This window comes from Perca fluviatilis, chromosome 3 (assembly GCF_010015445.1).
Source record: "Perca fluviatilis chromosome 3, GENO_Pfluv_1.0, whole genome shotgun sequence".
NCBI classification, from domain to species: domain Eukaryota; kingdom Metazoa; phylum Chordata; class Actinopteri; order Perciformes; family Percidae; genus Perca; species Perca fluviatilis.
In genome coordinates, this window is record NC_053114.1 from 35,071,720 (window position 1) to 35,093,518 (window position 21,799).

The 21,799-nt window shown below is 41.3% G+C and overlaps 1 protein-coding gene across 2 annotated transcripts in view; it reads left to right on the forward strand.

The window, feature by feature from the left end:
• Positions 1–21,799, forward strand: part of LOC120556283 (potassium/sodium hyperpolarization-activated cyclic nucleotide-gated channel 4-like) — a 92,335-nt gene that overhangs the window by 50,976 nt on the left and 19,560 nt on the right. For both annotated transcript variants that reach the window (XM_039795765.1, XM_039795764.1), the window contains 4 exons: positions 1,719–1,880; positions 5,641–5,859; positions 19,104–19,250; positions 19,549–19,789. In XM_039795765.1, the coding sequence (XP_039651699.1) occupies positions 1,719–1,880; positions 5,641–5,859; positions 19,104–19,250; positions 19,549–19,789 (769 nt within the window). The remainder of the gene's footprint in view (positions 1–1,718; positions 1,881–5,640; positions 5,860–19,103; positions 19,251–19,548; positions 19,790–21,799) is intronic.

A 21,799-nucleotide genomic window follows, 5' to 3' on the forward strand; every position in this document is an offset into this window, starting at 1 on the left:
TATCCTGCTTTTACATCAACAAAATATGCAGCTTCTTCTGACAGAGAGCTTGAGGGTAAATGTTATATTGCAGCAGTAATTATGCCAGAATCTCATTTGAAATGTAAACAATACACTGTGCGCTTGTAGGCTTTATATCTTTGTCAATCCTTAATATCTCAGGAATTGCTGTATTTGAATTCACATCCTGCTTAGCAAGTTTTTTATAGATTTAAAAGCAGTCTGTGTTTTTATAAAGCTTCCCTTTCCTGTCTGAATTTGCCATTTCACAAATGAAATATATATCAGGCTCAGTGTGGGACATGGAAAGGGGTATGTCATGATTTATTCATTCGCCATAGAGTGAATTAACACTTTAATTTTATGTAATGCCATTTCGGCTCTAGCAAGAACTTTGATATCAGATATTATAGATAGCATAACATATTTATCACCTTGTTGAAGAAAAGACTATAATAAATAATAAATAAAAACATTTTCCATGCAGCTGTGAGCAAAAGTGTCGAAAATTAGGGGATTTGGTGGGTTGAGCGAGAAAAGGTGCAGCTGAGTGAATGATTCAGCTTAGGTGATGTAAAAGTGCCGAAGGCTAAACACTTTGAACAAGAGCCCAAAGAAAGAAGCAAAGGCACAGAGTGGTAGAGAGACACGTTGTGTTTCATTGTGTGTGTGTGTGTGTGTGTGTGTGTGTGTTTGTTTGTTTGTGTGGACAGACAGGGAGTGCTTGAGAGGGGATGTCTCCATCCACTCTGAGAGAGCCTGGCTCCCCTCCTCGCACGGCACATTTTCCCGGATAATACCTCTGGCTTCATGCTGGCCAGTTGACGGAGCTAAATTGATGTGATTTGATGGTGCAGCAGCACCCACACTATCCCCGACAAACACCACACTGATCTCTGCCAGCCTCCTTCTTAACACGCACACAGAAAAAAAACTACACAGATGCGTACTCACATTTGTATGCATTCAGATGGAAACAGAAAATAAACAAGGCCAGTGCTTTAGGAATAAGTACTGTGATTAAACTTTGGGTGACAAATGTGTAGATGTCTTCATCTTCCTCTTCATCATTACCTACTGCTGAGCAAGAAAGTGAAGATGGAATATACCCTCTCAGTCACGTGCCCTTAAAAGGCACTGAGTGGATTTTAATAAGGAGTGGAGCAGTTAGCAGTGCACACCGCGGTCTTCAATGGGATTAAGAGGCTTTGAATGGTTGAGGCCATTAAAATCTACACAAGCCCAGAAGTCCTGGAGCGCCGTATGAGTATATATTTATTATTAGGATTAACAAACCCAGCCTGTGAATGCTCTCACCCCAGGAGCGCAGCCACCTCTACCCTTGTGCCATTATTGTGCGTGGCTGAGTGGCTGATGATAAGAGCGATTCAGCAGCAGGGGAGATAAAGCTCTGGTCCCAGTCTGCGGACCATCCCCAGTGGACCGCTCAGGAACATCTGCATCCACCTACTCAGCTGTGTGCTATGTAAACACCTGTGGTGTTTTACAGGCTAAGTACATTGTTGTCTAATAAACTGCAAACCTTGTGCATGATGCGATCAAAGAATTGACCCAGAAGTCGTTGAACTGCTTATGGAGGCGGAAAATCCCCCATTAAGACGTTTAGGTGTGTTCTTTGTAATCAAGAGAGATTCCAGCGTGTTGAATCATCCCACCCTAACCCGTTTCCTGGTTCCTTTCTCTCTCCCACCCCTTAGATCTTCCACATGACCTATGACCTAGCCAGCGCCATGGTGAGGATAGTCAACCTGATCGGCATGATGCTGCTGCTGTGTCACTGGGATGGCTGCCTGCAGTTCCTGGTGCCCATGCTGCAGGACTTCCCCGCTGACTGCTGGGTATCCAAAAATAAGATGGTGGTAAGTGCTTCTCCTGCACTGAGACCTCCTGCCTGTTTGAATCAGATTATGCCCTGTCTTATCTCATCTGTCAGCTTCAGTAATTACTGTACTAAAACCCTTTAGTATCCTGGGAAAGATTGCCTCACATATCTGTCATTATAAGCTCTAAATCAAATCTATTTATCTCCTGTGTTTGCCCACATGTATTCAATTTGCTGATTATTTATAATTTATTTGGAGCTCCTGAAATCTGTCCATTTTCTCTTTTTTTATGGCCTTTATTTGCATAGTACAGCTTAGACTTGAAAGGGGAGAGAGAGGGGGAAAGACATGCAGTACAGGGCCGCAGCTTGGAGTCGATCCCGCGGCCGCTGTGTCAAGGAGTAAACCTCTATATATGGGCGCCCGCTCTACCAGGTGAGCTAACCAGGCGCCCAAGTCTGTCCATCTTTTTGGAGAGAGACACTGAGGCTGCACAGGGAACATTGATTTTCTAAGGAGGACAGATGGCCCTCATTCAATATTGGTTGAATATTGACAGTTTCCAGGGAGCACTCATGCTGTGCTTTAATTTTGCTGTATTGTTAAAACAGCTGCTGGAGTAGAGTCTCTGTTAAAGCCGGATTCATAATAGAGTTATCTTTTATTTGCTTATGGAGGCGGACTGTGTCACACCTGCGACTCTGAATCACCCGCAGCTGATGGCTCTCGTGCTAAATGAGCATGGGTGTAGCTCCAAAGGAATCAGAGTTATTGACAGGTTTTGTGGTGGAGCCCTCAAGAGGGATTGATCTGTCATCAGTGAATGGCTCTCTTTTCAGTACAACATACCAAATAAATATGTTAAACCCTTACAGTAACTTCAAGGAACTTTCATTTTGCGTCGATTTTGGCGGCCCCTGGGGACAAAAGCGGTAGTGTTTCCATGAGCACGATTGCCCCGTGTCATAAAGATGATGCAATGTATTTCATACATAAAAATATACTTATTATATACCTGTCTCGGAGGAAGAGTGCCAATTCAGGATACGTTTTGAATCTGTTAAGATAAACATGGTTAACTCGTGTTTTCGCCCATCACTGTCCCTTTAAGCTTTTTATTGTTCTTTGGTCAGTTTTTTTAGTTTTTGCTGATCCTGCCCCAGTATGAGCCATAACCACAAAATATAAGGTCAATAATAAAATTCTCAAAACAAAAATCTCCTCCTGCTTCCTTTTAACTGGCTAACATACTACTCACTGTGAAACTTTGCCAAGGAAAATGTAAACATAAGCTCTAAGACGTTGTAAATCGTTGCATCTGATTTCGCAGGGAACTGAACACGGAGACAGGCTTACCATATAAGAATACCCATATAAATTTAGAATGTTTCATAACCTGTTAAAAATTCCTTGTATTTACTTTAAGGATTGCGGCTGAAAGGAGTAGTCCCCTTATTGACAGCTTTTCAATATACATGTCTATGTATGTGCCAATAGGGCAATGTTTGAGATAGAATAAAAGCTTCCTGCGTTGTATTAGTTTATTGGTGACATTTCAAACCAAGCAGGTTTTGCTCTTTAATTTAGTGCATGCAGCTCTTTAGTTCCCATCCAGTGATCACAGCCATTCTCTGTCACAATACTCTTTGTTGAAAAATACACAACATCATATTCATTCGAATTTAATACTTATAATACAGGCTAAAATGACTTTTTGAAGTAATTATTAATAATTAAAGTCGCATGACAGAATAACAATAAACTGTGGCAACAAAACAACAAATTCAAGGTAGCCTACTTTGAGTTATACATAAACCAGCTTTGAGTCAGCTGTATGTTCAGCTCTCCGTGCCAGAACAGATGTCACATGAGTAGTTACATCGCTCAAGGTATGATGCATTTGGTTCATCACGCTTCACTAACTCCCTGACATGCTCACTTGTTATATTTAATCATAAGAAACGACAGATGTTGCAAACCACTGTCCCTTGAGATGTTTCACACATTAGCTCATTTTAGCTCGTTTGCCATACCTGTCCGTGCAGAGATACACACACTCAAGGACAGCGTCAGTACTGGGGATCAAACCTTCCACTTTAACCAACCTCTTTGTCTTTCAGTTATCTGGATTAATATGGATTGAAACAAAATATAGACTTCTATGTTGCATGTGGTGACATCCAAACCGTGACCATTTCCTCTTCTATTCTTTTTAAATTTATAATCCCTTTACCACCATTAATCATGCATTTTACTACCAGTTCAATATGCATGAAGCCACATTGCAAGGGGATTATATTTGAAGTTACATAAGGCTGAACTGTCAGGCAACATCGTGTTAACTGTGGCTCATCATTAAGGTACAGTACAGTACAGAACAGTATGCATGGATTAAGATTGGATTTGATGTATTTTACTGCAGCAGTGAAAGCAATATTTGTTTCATTCCGAAAAGCATATGCCATGTGAACTTTAAATACATTACATATGCAGAAATAATACAGTATGATAAAAAAAGTCACAACAAAGAAAGGCAGTCCTGCAGAGCAATATGAGAGAAAAAAATATACCTACTTTTACTTCCATTAAAACCTAAAAATCCAGTTTTCTTATCCATTTTCTTGAATACCTCCATCTCAGCTGCTCTGGAATATGGGCTTATATGCCAAATGCCTTGTCACAAGGTGATTTCATGCAGTTCTGACTGGATTATATTTAGGCGTTTTCTACTCCTCGTGTTAACAGCTCAGAGTCGTGTTTCTAAAACTTCTACAGAGGTTGCACTGGCTGCCTGCCTCCTCAGATTTCTGCACCCACAAACAGCCCTTTGCATCTAGGAGTGCAGAGGCTCTGAGATGTGAGGAGAAACACTTATAATGTACTTAGTTTAAAATCCTGTGTGAGGGATGTAGCCTCTCATTAACATCAAAATGGAGTTTGTTTTGTTTCACACAGTAAACACTGTCTAATTAATTGCATTACGTAGAAAAATGGCTCTCAATGTGACAGAATAACAAATATATCTTTCTGAATTAATTCAAGCCTCAAGGGCAGGCACCTCTGTGATGGAAAACTCCCCATGTTTTTGCTCACATTACCTGCTAGACAAAGAGTTAGTATTGACTCAGTCACGGTTGGTTTGGTCCTGATTAGAATCATTAGGAGACATTTGTTGTCTTCTTTTACAGTAGCTGTCCCATTATCTTGCTGGGTCATCGCTCCTTACCTTTTCAGGAGGACACTAATAAAATTGCTATCTCTCTCTGCTTTTACCGCTGTGGAAATGAGTTTGAAAGCAATTTGGACATGTCACCCCCAGGAGAGAGTTGATATTGATTTGCCATGAACTACCACCGGGATCTAAAGGAAAAGGGGCAATTTATCTACAAATGAGAAAACTCACAGAGAAATGTTCTAAATAGCTGACCTACTTTCCGTCATGCAAGCCTTTAGTGTCTCACGCGCCATCCGCCCATTCTCAGGGCTCTGTTTTAGGCTCTTGCCCAAATGTCTGCTTGCTCCAAATGTTTGCATATTGAAAAAAATGTTTTGCCCTGCCAGCTGCTCTGTATTGAACCCAGGCTGTCTGAAGTGGACGTCTGCCATTAGTTTTGTCTTAAGTAATTGGATGTGTGCCTGTATTTGTGTGAGCTGTCAGGGTGCTCATTGACCTTTAATGTGCCATCAACATCCATATGAGAGATAGAGAGAGAGAGAGAGAGAGAGAACAAGATAGAACGATAAAGTGTTCCAGTATACTCACCCTGACTAACCCCATCTCCTCTGTTTCATCCAGAATGACACATGGGGACAGCAGTACTCCTACGCACTTTTCAAAGCTATGAGCCACATGCTGTGTATTGGGTATGGCATGTACCCCCCGGTGGGCATGACAGACGTGTGGCTGACCATCCTCAGCATGATTGTGGGCGCTACCTGCTACGCCATGTTTGTGGGCCACGCCACCGCGCTAATCCAATCCCTTGACTCATCTCGACGGCAGTACCAGGAGAAGGTGAGTGAAGATGACTTGTTGCTGACCGCTGTGTTGCTTTGATTTTTTTGTTTCGAGAGGACAGTGGTGGTAAGGCTCTTCCTCACTTTAAGGCTTGGTGTTATTTTGTTGTTTAATGCAGCAGTTCACCCCAAAATTGAATTCCCTTAATGTTTTTGCAGCCACTAAACCCACAATCACATCTAGATGTTGCAGTTCCATCATAACTCTTCCCAAAAAGGGAAAACAATCATCATCAGAGTCCTCTTAACCAAATTCTGGAAGGAAGAAGGCATTTGGAGATGCATGGTTGCCGACTTTTTTTTCTTTGGCTGAATGGGTTTTTGCGGCGGAACTATCCGCACAGAGACAGGAACCCCAGCCTCCCCAGTTCAGGGAAAGGAAAGCCCTGACAGCTGGCTGTGAAGGCCGAGCCGTGTTCCACGGTGCCATGCCCTCTGTGGGCCGTGTGTGGGCGATAATGAGCTAAGCTTCGAGGCTGCCACATTGCCCACTGTCTGTGGCGAGGAGGAGACGGGAGAGAATGACCTGCAGGGAATGGAGGCAGAGGCTCCAGAGACCCCGCCTGAATTAAAGTGGGAGAGTGAAAAAGGGCAAAGTAGAAGAACCAGGCAGACAAGCAGAGGAACAGATTAGCTGAAGTAATGGGTGTGTGTTGCTACATCTTCAAAAGAAGAAAAAGGGCACTGGATAAAATAACACCTGACTTATCTTGGGGTGAGTAACAAAGAGACTATTTTTCCGCCAGATTCTCACCAGCTAAAAAGTTGAACAATCTAAAAAGTAAAACATGCGTGTAGGTACATGACTAATGCTGCAGGACTGAGTAGCTGTTTAATGAAAGGGGAGCAAACCATCTCCCCGCTCAGCACTCTCCACTCGTCTGCTGCTCTGCTTTAGAGATATCTTCCTGCCAAGTAGACTGAACAGCTGGCCTGTTTCAGCACCAGTCAGCATGTGGTACCAAAGCCATTTGCTGCTGTTTCTGGGATCATCCCCTAAGGCCCCTTAAGAATCCCCCAGCCAGGTAAAAAGGCTCCCCTGTGCTCCCACAGCTTCCCACGGTGCCTGTCTTCAGAAAGGTTATTACTACACACTGCAATTAATTTTTAAGAGAGCAAATTCTCTCATTTATCTTTCCATATGCCTCAGTGATAAGGCACTCTGTGGGTCACTGCTCATCTGGCTGTGGGAGCCAGATAGTAGTTATTTCTACTCCACTGTACTATACCCCCCCCCCCTCCTTCTTGCTTATCGGGGTTAGTTCCTTCAAAGACATAAACCTTTTTGTCATCGGGCCTCGCAACGGTTGTGTGACAATGGTATCTGCTTCCCGGAGATTTCACTCTGCTTTTCCGTGTTAGACTAATACCATAATCCACGCACTCAAGAAGTGGACAATCCATTGGTCAATCCCTGGAGTTTTGAGAACACAGGTGGCTGCTTTCAGATGGCCATTGGGCTGCCATGACAGGGACAGCTGTTCCTGTCTGCTGGGACTCAACCTGGAGAGAAATCTGCTAACTGAGACACTCACCACCACAGGAGCCATCATACACCAAGTTATTATACACACCTGTCTGTCAGACTGAGTGATTCTATGCTGTCTCATTTGAAGTACGGTGCGGCGGCTCTGTGTTACAATCTTAAAGAGTCACATCTCTTAAATCAACGAGGCTAAGATGTGATGGAAGGGCATTTGTACTTTGCAGGTGGGCCTAATGGGCCTTTAATAAACCGTGCACAATGTAAGGATGGCAATAAGACAGAAATTAGGTAATTTTAAAATACATGATGATAACAAACAGTGATGCAATCCACAGCAAATATATTTATTTAAAAAGTCCACTGCTTTGAAATATCAAATAGAAAACCTGTTCAAAGAAAATAAATCTCTTTATTTGCATAATGTATGGTGCGTACTTTAAATAGTAGTATATGCATTTATATTAATCTGTGCTCTCCTGTCAGGGCACTTTTATGAGTGTTATTGAACTCACAAGCTTAGTCTCAGAGTGGGTACTCAAAGTACAAGGACACCGAGAAGCTTTAATTCTCATCAAAAACCAGCGTGTATTTGTAAGATAGTATATGATACAGGGTTGCACAAAGTGGTTGTTTGTGTTTTTAGTATGTCATAAAAAATAAAGAGGAAAAAAAACACTTTTAACTATCATTAGTAAAGCTCTGCCATAAAATGTATTTTTCATCTTGGTCCCACCACCATGGTTCCAAAACAACATTGCGGTGTTTAGAGACACTGTTAATACTTCATTTGGCGTGCTGACTCAACACACACATCGCTCATGTTGCAGATTACAGACTGTGAAATATGAATAATTAGACATTTTGACTCTTTAGTAAATGCTGGAAAAGCCACCAGTTTCTTTTCTGTTGGCAAGCTAAAATGGCTCTCTGTAGTTTAAAGTTTGGAGGGGTTTTTTGTGTTCGGAAGCCAAATATGCCCATGTTGATATTCCAAAGACGCTGTCAGCAGCACTAAAAAACTGAATGATTTGCATACACCCCCAGTAAAAATGAACATTAGCTATTAGCTTTATTATTGTTTCGTTATGTATTGCATTTGACCCAAGCCAGGTAGTAGGTAGACACCGAACAATTCACACCCACTACTGTCACAGTAGTAGATACTGATTCTGATTCTGACTACTGTCAGTTAGTGAAAGAACTGAAAAAGCAGATACATATTGAGCTGTGCAGCAACATTGCCACATTAAAATGCCTCATGCTGGTTTTGATGTGACAAGCTCTGCATTCATCCACTGTAAATGAGCTGTAAAAAGAGTATGTGAGTATGTGTGGGCCGAGATGCGAGGCCATCTGTCCAGTTGGCATGCAGAGGTGATGTCTAGGTAACGGTTACATTTAGATGGTAAACAAATGAGTGAAACCCCTCTGGGGGACTGTGATGATGAAAAATCAGTCTATGAAAGAATCTCAGAAGATTACAGACGAGAAATAGGAAATAGGGAGATAAAGAAAAGAAGCTCTGCCCTCAAATATGGTGAAAATTATCATCACAAAGCCTCGGTATAATCTTTTCTGAATAGAATTCTAATACAATATGGCACCATGTGTTAAATGCCCGGGCTGTCAGAAGCTAGCAAGCAGACTTAATATAGCTCTTAAATAGGAATCAGGCTGCCTGTTAACAGTTACACAGAGTAGAGAGCCCAACAATCACACTAAAGACTAGCTGTTGAAGTGTGGCTCACTGAGAAGAACGATAGCTTCATTAGATTAATTGTCACTCTGCTAAAAATATATGCCAGTCTTTGGTTATGTGTAAACAGAGCCTGTGGGTGCAGAATATTAAAGTGTGTGCATTTTCTACCTGTTTGCAGCTCAATTTGTTGCAGATGTATCTGACTGCATGGGTTAGGTTGGGTCCATATTAGATCTGAATGGAAAAGAGAGAGGTTGGAGAGAGAGCTGGACATGGTGTAAGCTTTTCTTCTCAGTGACATCCATGTCCTGGAGGTACAGAGTAGTCACTTTCAAGTAGTGACACACGCTGCTGAAGTATGTTTATTTGAAGTCTTTACTCCCTCCCTGTTAGTTGATTTGAATTAAATTGTACTAAGTGGTACTCTGACATGGAAAATTTTGATTTTGAATATTGATTGTTTTGTCAATTCTTTTTCAAATTAAAAGATCATAAATAAAATGGGCAAATAGTGAAAAATGTCCCGACATGAAATAGTCACATTGACTGTTGTGTGGCAACAATTTACAATGTTAAACAGAAAAAGCAGCAAGTACCATCATTTGAAAATCTGAAAGCATTTATTGTTTGACATTTGTTGCTTGACAAATGACTTAAACAATTAGCCGAATGTCAAATGAACTAAACGGTTATTCTATAAATTGTTTCAGCATTGGATATCTATTAGTAAAATATGACAGAAGACTAGAGCTGCGAGGTACAACAGTCATTTGCTTTGCTTTTGTTTCTGTAATTTTCTTTACGTCAATAGTTTGCTGTACCAACCTTCATTTTATATACGGTAACTGTTTTTACAGGAGGATGTAGTACAGTGCTGTCATTTTTTTGTATTTTACTGTAGTATAGACTCCTTTAGTATTATAACACCCCAGTAATAGTAGTATTTAATAATCTTTTGGGGTCTCTTTACCCCACATTGAACTACTGTATTATACAGTGAGCAGTTTTTGCACTACAGTCTAAAACGTTGTGAGCTGAAATGGGTTAAGCATCTGCCAAATTCCCTCAAGGATTCCTCCCTCTTGTCTTGGGCATGTTGAGAACCATTATCACACAAAGAGAATTACATCTCTCCAGATTGGGGCCACAAGATGGCTGCACAAGTGACTATGCATACAGGGTATGCCTGCCACTCCAGCTCTCCGTAAGCCGCTGCTCATCTGTCACTATGGCCCTCTACAGTGGAAATGTATACAGAGATGGGGATGGGGACACCAAACAAAAGAGATAATCTCATTAATTTGTAGGTCACTTGTGATCCATGTTGCCTTACTTACTTTATAGAAGCTCTTTGATCCCTTTGAGCATTTCTCCTCTCAGGTTTTCAAAGGTATATTCTAAACATAATTCAGCATGGCATAACTGAGTGATGTTCTGTTTGTAGTTGGTAGTTAGGGATGAAATCCGGGATGCGCAGGAGGGACTTGAATATTGGTAGCTTGTTGTGGCATGCCAGTCCTAAATGGCTTTAGAAAGAAAATGGCAATGGGGTGCTGCAGCCCCTCCTCTCTAAGTCTTTAATTAACACATGGCAATTAAACATGGCTCTTTGGGAAATAGTTAATAAGAGTCCCAAAGCTGATTATTTGTGGGTGAAGAGGCTCTAGAAATCTTTTGTTCCCAGACTTCAATCCCCCAATCAAGACCTTTGGAAATACAGTAAATAATCATCAGAGGATTATATTTGCACTTATAGAGTCGTCCCTTTCTTTCCAAGAGCGAGAGACATGGATTAATGCTGTCAGGGAACTAGTAAAACATCCAATGTTAGTGTTTTCCTCATTTAGGCTAAATATTCACTCAGTCATGTCTGTGTTGTCAGTAAAAAAAAAAAGATGTAGGGTTCCTCCAACAATAGCAATAACTTTGTAGTGCCTTGTAAAGGTAAAGTCGTGATTTTCCCATACTGTCAACATGTTGAGGAGCTTAAGTCTGATTCTGCCTTACAGTAAGAGTCATTCTCATTAGTCTGGATCTGACTGATGGCATTAATCTGAACCCTGTTACATTCCCTTTTCCTCCCTGTCTGCCTCACAACTTTTACTGCTGAGTCCAGGACTGTTCACATGCCCCAGAAGTAATATAATACTATAACCAAATTCAAATAAGTGCAACCAATGTCAATATACTGTATATTTAATAGCACAGTAAATGTATGGTTTCTGCAGCATGTGCAATGTTCACGTCAAGATCGTCATTCCTCGTAAAGCATCTAATTAGATATGCAGTGGTGTTTGAGAAGAGCAAGCTAATTTCCTTGCTTAAGTAGGCTACGATGCACCATAGTGACCATTAATCAATTACACTCTCTTAACTAACTATGGCCTAATTACATCCCTATTAATCCAGCTCTAAATGATCAATACATGATACATACTTACCCCCATTAGCAACTAAGAAGGTGACTTAGCAGACTTGGTTAGCCTACAGATGCATTGCTGATGCATTCCCACTCGTGATTATTCTAGTGGTGTAAATTAAGAGGTGTCCCGAGGCCACTAGATAAGCGTTTAGTGCATTTATGCCGTACTGAAGAAGCTTTTATTGCAGACTTTATGCAATGAAAACAAGAGTCACCAGCCATGCTAGCAGCTCTGTGAGGCTGTGTCTAGGCACAAAGGTGCTTTTAACTAAATGCTAAGATCACAATGACAGTGTTAAAATGCTGATGTTAAGCAGGTATAATGTAAACAATGGGCCTCATTCACCAATATCTTCCTAAGATTTCTCTTAAAGGGGTGATAGAATGCAAAACTGATTTTACCTTGTCATAGTTGAATAATGACAGTTTAGTGGGTAACTATGACATACATAGAACCTCTAAATCCCATTGACACCTCTTTTCTCTACAAATCTCACTATTTGAAACTGCCTCTGAAAACGGGCGAATCTCAACGAGTCCCATAGTTGATGTCAACTATTGCGGCTCCTCCTCATTTGGCTCTAGTCTTTCTCTTTGTCACGCCCCAACATTTGCATAGGCTACACAACTGACCTGAGATCAGTTAGTCTTCTGAATCTAGGTCGTGCAGATCTCAGAAATTTTATACATTGTTCAAATGCTATTTTACCATTAAATACACTTCTGAGACTTTTTTATGCGAGAAATCAACTATGTAGAGGTCAAATATGGGCCGTTTTACGAAAATTGATGTCTAATTGCAAATTTTGTCCGACTGTGTGTCAGAGTTCAGAGGCTGGTGCTGCCTGTGTAGCTGCCTCGCCGCCTGGCCTGCCTTCCTTCACAGACCCCGGCCTGCTGTGAGGTAGATGGAGCTCAGTCACGGCTGGCAACCCACAGCACTCCATACCCGCGCAAAGTCACCGTTTTGGGCTAATGGACTACGAAACGCCGCTGCTCTGACAGAGCTCCAGGGCCTCCAACTCCCCTCTTCCTGCTAGCTAAATGCCCTGTGTATGTGAGTGAAAGCGTGGTCAGCGAGCTTGTTACGCCAGCATTCTCTTACCACAGGTTCCAGTTACTCTTTTAATGTGTGTAATTATAATGTGTTGAGTTATTTAAACAAACGATTGGGGAAATAAACGCCGCTTGTCCGTGAGTCTCATTGATGGAGCCTGCGGCTGGATGGAGCTCTATCAATGAGAGCTAGCTAGCTAGCCTCCTCTTAGAATTCCTCTGGAATTCACAAAAATTCATTAACTTGAAATCTGACACAGTTGTTAGCTTTATAAGACATTTAGTTAGATGTTGTATACGTGGCGTGACGAAATTCAAACTGTAAATATACTCGAATTACGCCGAAAAGGAAGCTAACTATCTGTGATTTGTAGTTAGGATTGAAGGGACAGTAACAGCTAACGAAACACCTAGTCTTCACAAATATTAATTAACTTGAAATCGGACACCTTTGTTAGGTTTATAAGACATTTAGTTAGATGTTGTGTAAGTGGCGTGACGAAATTCAAACTGTGAATATACTCGAATTAAGGTGAAAAGGAAGCTAACTATCCGTGATTTGTAGCTAGGATTGAAGGGACAGTCGCAGCTAACGAAACACCTAGCTAGTCTTCACAAATATTAACTTGAAATCGGACACCGTTGTTAGATTTATAAAACATTTAGTTAGATGTTGTGTAAGTGGCATGACGAAGTTCAAACTGTAAATATACTCGAATTAAGGCGAAAAGGAAGCTAACTATCCGTGGTTTGTAGCTACACATAGCTAGGATTGAAGGGACAGTCGCAGCTAACAAAACACAAATATTAATTAACTTGAAATCGGACACCGTTGTTAGCTTTATAAGACATTTAGTTAGATGTTGTATAAGTGGCGTGACATGTGTGTAACATGTGGTAAGAGATTGCTGGTGTAACAAGCTCGCTGACCGCGCTCTTACTCTCACATAACGGGCCATTTAGCTAGCAGGAAGAGGGGAGTTGAAGGCCCTGGAGCTCTGTCAGGGCAGCGGTGTTGGTAGTCCCTGCAGTGGGCTGCCAGCCGTGACGGAGCTCCAAGTACCTCATAGCAGGCCGGGGTCTGTGAAGGAAGGCAGGTCGGGCGGCGAGGCGGCGAGGCAGCACCGGGCGGGCGGCGAGGCAGCACCAGCGGCTGAACTCCGACACACAGTCTTACCAAATTTGCAATTAGCCATCAATTTTCGTAAAACGGCCCATATTTGAGCTTTATATAGTTGATTTCTCGCTTGAAAAAGTCTCAGAAGTGAATTTAATAACGAAATAGCCCGACAAACAATGTATAACTTTGCAGTGTCTGAAATATGAGGCCTGCTGCCTAGTCTCCCATGTGTTTCTATGTAGTTTGCTCAAACCAATCAGCGCGTAGCTCATTCTGAATATTCATTAGCATACCATATTTGGAAGAAAAGCTCTTGTTCCAAATAGAGCCCTATTCACAGGGTAGTTAAGGGCCTAATAAAATAGCATGCGGGCAATTTTCAGCCCAACCAATGTTACATACCCCATTAGGAGACCTTAAGGAACAGTGTAAAATACCCTATATAATCATTCTATCACCCCTTTAAATATGTTCTTAAGAAAGTTTCTAAGAGAAGTCTACGTCGGATTCATGACGTGTTCTTAAACAGCAGAATTGTTCGCACCTGTGTTCTTAGGATTGATGAATCCCACGTCTTCGTAACTGAAAGCGCGTGCCAGTTATTCCTAGTTAGCATAAGAAAACGCCCCGAAAATTCCCATGTAAGGACATGACACTTCCTGTGCACCTCCTGGGAGACTGCGTTAGAGATGGTCGGAGCTGCGGTGGAGGACTTACTGAATCTCAGTACTTAAATAAAAGTACAAATAACCAAAGACATATTTACTTTAGTAAAAGTAAAAGTTGTCCACTACCAAGGCCTGGCAAACAAGGCCTGGCTTTTATAAGAAGTTCCTATCCTAACCAGCATAAAATGGAAATGTGTTGTTAGAATCGGAATGCCGTTGGTTTTATTCATGGATGTATTTTATTTTCTTTAACCATGCAAGTAAGCAAATACAGTATGTCAAGCAGCGCAAATGGGGAGATGTGAAGGGGTCCAGCCAAATAAATAAGATATGAACGCATCTTACGCAGCCTGGTGGAGAAGTAAACGACGCTGTAGAGATGCAACTATGATTTAAAAACGGGAATAATAAAAAACAAACATTTTCATTTTCACTTTTACCGGAGGCTGTATTACCGAGGGTCAGCGGCTTGGATCGGCGGTGCCCCATATATATCTACGGCAACAAAACTTCACTGGTGAGACAAACGTGTGACGGTCAGGAAGACGTTTTGGCAGGGGGAAACTGATCAGAAAATGTAACGGAACATTGTAGAAATGTAGTGGAGTAGAAAGTATAGATAATTGCTGCAAAATGTAACAAAGTAAAAGTCAAAAGTAGGCTATGCACTATTGAGTCTACTTAAGTACAGATACGTGAAAAATGTACTTAAGTACAGTTACGAAGAATTTGTACTTTGTTACATTCTACCACTGCATTTTGGCCATAAAAATAGAAATCAATCACCAAATAACGCAGGATTTAATCAGTTTAATTGCTGATGTAAATTGCAGTGTTAGTGGTTTTTTTGCATAATATGATTCTTTTTTTCAACAAATGATCAGAAATACATTACAGTACAATTCTATCATTGTAAACGACTGTAGAATTAAATAAAACGCAGTAAGCAATCATTTGGAGCAAATTGTCATCACTCAAATGTGCGTAAGAGTGCTTTTCAGTGTTAAGTGTAGCTAAGAACAAATCCAAGTTAAGAAAACATTAGTGAATGCCAGAATCTTCGTAAAATGTGCGTAAGAAGGGTTTAAGAACACATTTCTTCGTAAGAACGGTTGGTGAATGAGGCCCAATGTTCTCTGGGTGCAAATATTTAAGATTTCAGTTAGCCTTACTGTATGACCCATACCTTTTGACCATGCAATGCAAGGTTATGGAGTAGGAGACAGATAACATTGGAGAAAAATAAATGTTTAGAAAGTACAATTAAGTGGCTGACATCTCGGTTGGGAAATTAATTATTCATATTTTATTTGGTAAAAAAATTGCATCTGCTTGGATAGCTGCATGAGAGAAAAGGGAATAAGGGAAAAAATTAATAGTGTGATAAAAGGGTAGAGAGAAAAAGAAAAGTATGAATGGGAAACAGAACAAATAATGGCCATGTAAAGAGTGATCAAAACTAAGAAAGGGAGAAAAGGATTTGTGAAATGAAATAGCATGAAGAGTATGCAACTACTGTTATATTGCCAAGGCTGGTAGCTAACATACACACACGCCGTACACAAAAAACTCTACTGTAGCATACGTATAAGACTAAGTTACAGTAAGGTAGATACAGTACAAAAATGGAGAAAAACTGTAGAAGACAACTTTGACTTCAATAGTTGTCTCATTTGAAGAACAGAAAATGTTGAATAATGCAGGATTTCATTGTGTCATTGCCTTTTATTATGCTAGAAATTTTGAATATCACAAAAATTCATCATCAAAAGCTAAACATTGCAGTTTTAGAACCAATAAAAACTAGATGGAAGATTGTCAAACTCTACTTCGATTTATTTGCTGCCTTGCCCAAAGTTAGATGAGAAGAATCGATACCATTCTCAGTTATGCCAGATGTATGCATCTTTTAATCTAGTGACGTTGCGGATTCCCCAAAATATCTAAGTAAAGCAAGTAAGAAAGAAAGAATCAATCCTCTGGTTCTCATCAGCTACTCCAACATTTTGAACTGCCCCCCTGCTTCCTGAACCCCCTGGTTTTCAGAGTGCAGCTGATGGTGGAATGATTACCTCCTTAATGCTGACTATGATTTGATTTAGCCAAGTAGAGCAGGGGAGCAGGGATCTTCCTGGTGGTAGTGCGATGGCGGCTGTGCAGCAATAAGATAATTTCTCATCACAGGGGGTGTTATCAGCCCAATCAGCACCCCCACCCCTCTATGGCCGGTGTCTTTACATCCCTGTCAGCTAAATATGTAAATATGAAATGCCTTTGACTGAGACACTGAGTTACTGCATGTAGTACAGTTCTACTCATCACAATATAAAAGCAATAAGACATTATCTTGCATTTGTTCACTTGACTGATGACCTTTCATGCTGGGAGAATCAATTCGGAACATGCCACAAAGCTGAGGATAAATGGTTGTTTTTTATGAATGTATAAAAAAAAAAAAAAAGGGTTGACAGACATTCTGAAGGAGATGATATTCCACGCCTTTGAAACAGGGCGCCATGCTGTGGCATGTCTAATGCAGGAGACATAAAGACATTAAACAAAATGCAGAATGTGGGTTAAACCTGTCATCTTCACCCTGGCATCACTCGCAGACAAGCCATCTTCACTGCAATACTCTGCAGCCAATGGGACTGCAGCTGGAGATGTCGGCGATTGTTTTCTAGAGCTTTCTGTCTTTTGAAGTAGAGGAGCAAAACGTTTTGGTGCAAGGATTCTATTTCATCATCAGATCAGTAAATGCTCAATTTTATGCCAAATGGATTGTGGGGATAAAGCCTCAAACCCTTACCCCATGACAGAACTCCACAGACGCAGAGAGAACGGATATGTAAAAGCTTCTTTCCACAACTTATTCTTGCTTCTGCAAGTATTTAACTTTACACAGCATCGACACATAAATGTCAAATATTTCACTTTCCTAAGAGGTGAGCATATATTTTAAGGAGCCTTTATCATATGAGCAACTTCTTAGCATTAGACATACAGTAGTCTATATCCTTGACGTTCCACTTCCAGGATTGCTCCGGTGCCGCAGGAAATTCCCCCTGCTGCATGTATTTTCGCCGATGTCCGTTACCTTCCGCTTTCTTTGTGTTGGAATTTTAAACTCCGGTGGATGTATGAGGACTATGGTTAACTGCTCCTCAGATCTCTGCATGGTAAATTGAGACAGCTAGCTAGACTATCTGTCAAATCTGAGTTTTCTCTCACACGATTATATTACAGTGGCATTACAAAGCAAGACTAGACATACAGTATGATAGTTAAACTAATCTGCCTTATATGCAGCATTTCTTGTTGTGCACCTTTTTTTTTATACAGTATGCACAAATTATACAATTGCATTTCCAGATATATGTATAACTTGTAGTGTTTTCTCATTGTCTTTGTGCAGCTAACAATGCCTTACAAATCACGATTACAAGCTGGGGCATACAATAGTTCAAAGCCAACTGGTCACAGTTGAGGGAGCTGTATCATCTAAATGCACAGACTGACTCCAGACTGTTTTCTTTGTCTGTGAGGGACTCGAAAGGCTCTGGTCAAACACAACTAAAATCCATCTGCATTTGGCAAAGAGGGGAGAAAAAAAGGGCACATTGCACAACTAAGCATTGTAGAGGCTTACAAACACACAGCAGGGTGTCAGTGGGTTTTTGGCATCTGATCAGACCCATTTCAAAGTGGTTATACAGTAGTTTAGTCTGCCTGCCCTGCATGTTTTATAACACTGGATTATAATACTCGTGTTTCTTTCCAACTCTACTCGCACCTCTTGGTTTTCAGGGAGCCTGACAGGTTTCCTGCTTTCACAAAAAAAAACAACTTTGAATTGCATGAGACAGCTGCCATTATTTACTTTGCCATATTTCCAAAAGATTGGCCTTTTGATGATATCCTGCAAGATTAGGGGTGACTAGGGTAGTAGAGTGTGATAACAAAGAGGGCGACATCTGATGTCAGCCATGTCGTTGAGTGGTAAGGCTGTTTGCAGCATAGAAATGGTGATCAAAGAGCACCTCCAATGTCGCCCTCTGAATGGTTAATTTCTTTCTTTTGTCTTCTTCTTTTGCTTTTACTGAGGGTCAAAGAATCTACCTGTTATTAGGTGCTCTCAATGTGCTTTGATCTGCATCTCTGCTATACTATACTATACTATAGCATCAATGAAAGGCCATCTAACACATTTGAATGCTTTTATTTTTAACAAGCAACATGACTGGAAGATGCAGACACACAGTCTTCGCTGTTAAACATACAGAAAATAAATAAAAGTGTTTGGTGGTGTATGCGTTGTTGAGGAGCTGCATGGCTGTTGTCTTTTTTTTTTATACTAATTGCACATATGGATGTGACACCTACAGTACATATTGTGCATGAATGCTTTACAAGCTCTAGTGTATTACCAGCATTAGTAAACACTTGACAATGATCACACCTCTCTCAATTATTCCAATAAATTTAGGGAAGTTATGATAGTTCAAATAATATTTAATGTGCTTTCAACCAATATGGTGTTAGTACATTATGTCAGATTGCTTTCTGTCTTTTGAGAGACAGACAAATTGTAAGAGGCATGTTCAAAGACTGGAAAAGTGCTATATTGTTGTTAGGATTAACCTGCAAAAGCCCGGATGGCCTGTATGTATCCGTCTTCATTTCCTTGTGTGTCTGACCTCAGTGCCAGCTGCTCCCTGTGGCTGTGTATCCGTGCTACAGCACTATGGCCTTTGAGTAACCTGATTGTTGTGTGTCTCTGTGTCCCTGCAGTACAAACAGGTGGAGCAGTACATGTCCTTCCACAAGCTGCCAGCAGATATGAGGCAGAGAATCCACGACTACTACGAGCACCGATTCCAGGGCAAGATGTTCGATGAGGAGAGCATCCTGGGAGAGCTGAACGAGCCGCTCCGAGAGGTGGGATGAGTGTTCCTGTCTGGGGATCTTCTGCACCTGAGATGCATTCAAAAGCTTGTGTACTGCGTGACATTCCCCTCAGTTCAGTTCAGTTCAGTTCAGTTCTTTTCTTAAGGCCAAATCCCAGCAAGAGTAAAACTGAGAGGAGCTCAGAAAAAAAATGTCTGCACAGCTGACATTTTGCTGTTGTTACTTTAATATCCCTCGTGTCTGAAATTGTGACAGGCCAATGCCTTTTCTAAAACGCCAGCTCTTTGCTGCTGTTCTTGGTAACTGCTTTCTCTGTGTGCTTTTGCAGGAAATCGTCAACTTTAACTGTCGAAAGCTGGTGGCGTCCATGCCTCTGTTTGCCAACGCGGACCCCAACTTTGTCACCTCCATGCTCACCAAGCTGAAGTTTGAGGTGTTCCAGCCTGGGGATTATATCATCAGGGAGGGTACCATCGGCCAAAAAATGTACTTCATACAGCACGGGGTTGTCAGCGTACTAACCAAAGGCAATAAAGAGACCAAGCTGTCAGATGGCTCGTACTTTGGAGGTAAGACGAGCTGGCGCTGCACCAGAATCACAAACTCAAAGGTCACATACCCGCACATCTTTCTGTGGAGCTTAAATCTGCTCTGTTTTAATATTAATAGTGCTGTCCTTTGGTACCTTAAGAGGTTGGCTTGGGATTTTAATTTTTATTTGTGAGGCATTCGGATAATTCTATTCTGGCTCTGACATTAGCTTGTCGTGAGCATAAAGTGGTTAAAATGTAATGTAATAATCTTAAAATTCTGCTTCATGGTTTATGCAGTGCTTTTGCCCTAATTCACATCATGAGCTGTCTCTTTAATGTAGGGCAAATTCAAATTAAGAAAACAGTACTTGCTTTAGCACACATTAAGAAATATGCATTCAAAGGTCAAAGGGTTCAGAAAGCTGTGAAATTACATACTATATGAATGCTTTAGACTTATGCAATAACCCAGAGTTGTTATGTACTTAACTCGTGTTATGTTCTTAATCAGGGTCAGATAATGCGTATCTCTCTCATAGTACCACAGAGTCTATGACACATGTAGGAGACAATGCTGCCATACTGCCCTCACCAAATACCAATTAATTTGCCCAGTGACAGCGTATCATTTAGACTACACTGTTAAGTAATGAGAAATAGTGGCAAAGCGTTTAACAGCACATGACCTGCCTGTGGAAGTTTAATTACGCCTTGCCTGCTCAAGTCCATCTCTATGCCCTCTCTCCAGGGGGTTCCAGAGAAATAATGAAAAGATGGCAGGCAATCTATCTCTACACATGCCAAAACTAATCAACATTTCAGACAACATGGCCCCAGCACTCTCCAGGGCCATGTTGTCTAAAATGTTTTCCCAAATGTTCCCTTCCTTCGGTCCCTCCTTGGCAAGTTAGAATTCAGATTCAAAGAGAGCTCATAGACTTGTTTCTACCACAAGCTTTGTGTTAATGGCACAGTTTGTTTGACAGCTTGGACATTTTGCCACTCAAAGAAATCTTAATGCATTAAAGTGAATGCATCGATATTTGACCTTTTTTTTTTCCTTAAGTAAACATGAGTAGTGTAACCCACAAAAGTGCAAATGCGCTGTTTTTTTAAACAGAAACTGGCCTGCTCGCTTTAATCTTAAGCCTTGGATGTGTAATTATTTTCCCCCTCTTGCGCATTATAGGCACAAGGCTTTTGACTCCATTATCCTGTGACTATTCCTGGCAGTGCCACTCCTCTAGGGGGGTGGAGGGGGGTAAGCCTAGAGCCACTGGGAGTTTGTTACTGAACAGGAGTTAGTCATTCATGAAATTAATTGGTGCAGGATCAATAACAGGGAGTATGTTGCACATGTGGATCTCAGTGCGGCTGTCAGTATCAGCAAGCAGGAAGTCAAAAGCAATAAGTATTTTTTTTGTATATTATGTGCAGAACACGGGGGCTTGCTCCACGTGGATTGCTAGCTTTTGACTCTCTACCGCGCATCTGGATGTGTGAGCATGTGAATGTAGAGCAGCAGCCGTCCAGTCGTCGAGGAGCTTTCTTTTTAGTCAAACACACTCAGCGTCAGCAGGCTCTGGTTTACAGTACAGCAAATGGCATGCGTACATGCTCATCAACATCCCAGCAATCTCATGTACCGCAACTCTTTCATTCATCGACGACCTGAATTATTTACACAATTATATACTCAGCAGTCTGTTTCAGTTTGTTAGCTGTTGGATTAGCTCGAGCCAGAGAGCCTAAAGTCTAAAGTGGACATGACATGTCCTGGATGGGAGCGTCGGCTGGGCACACAGCGATCCAGTGGATAGGGGAAATGTAATGTGACTGCAGTACTAACACCAAGGGACACATGGATCGCTGCCAAGCCCGCTCTCTGAACGCTGCTCTGGGCCCAGAAAGAAAACATGCATCATCCACCCTGCCTCCACTTCCCTCTTTCTCTCCTTATAGTTCAGTATTGAAACACTTATCCGAACAGCATCTCCGCTGCCCTCTCAGTGCCCAGACAGAGCAGGTTATTGTGTTGTTATAGTT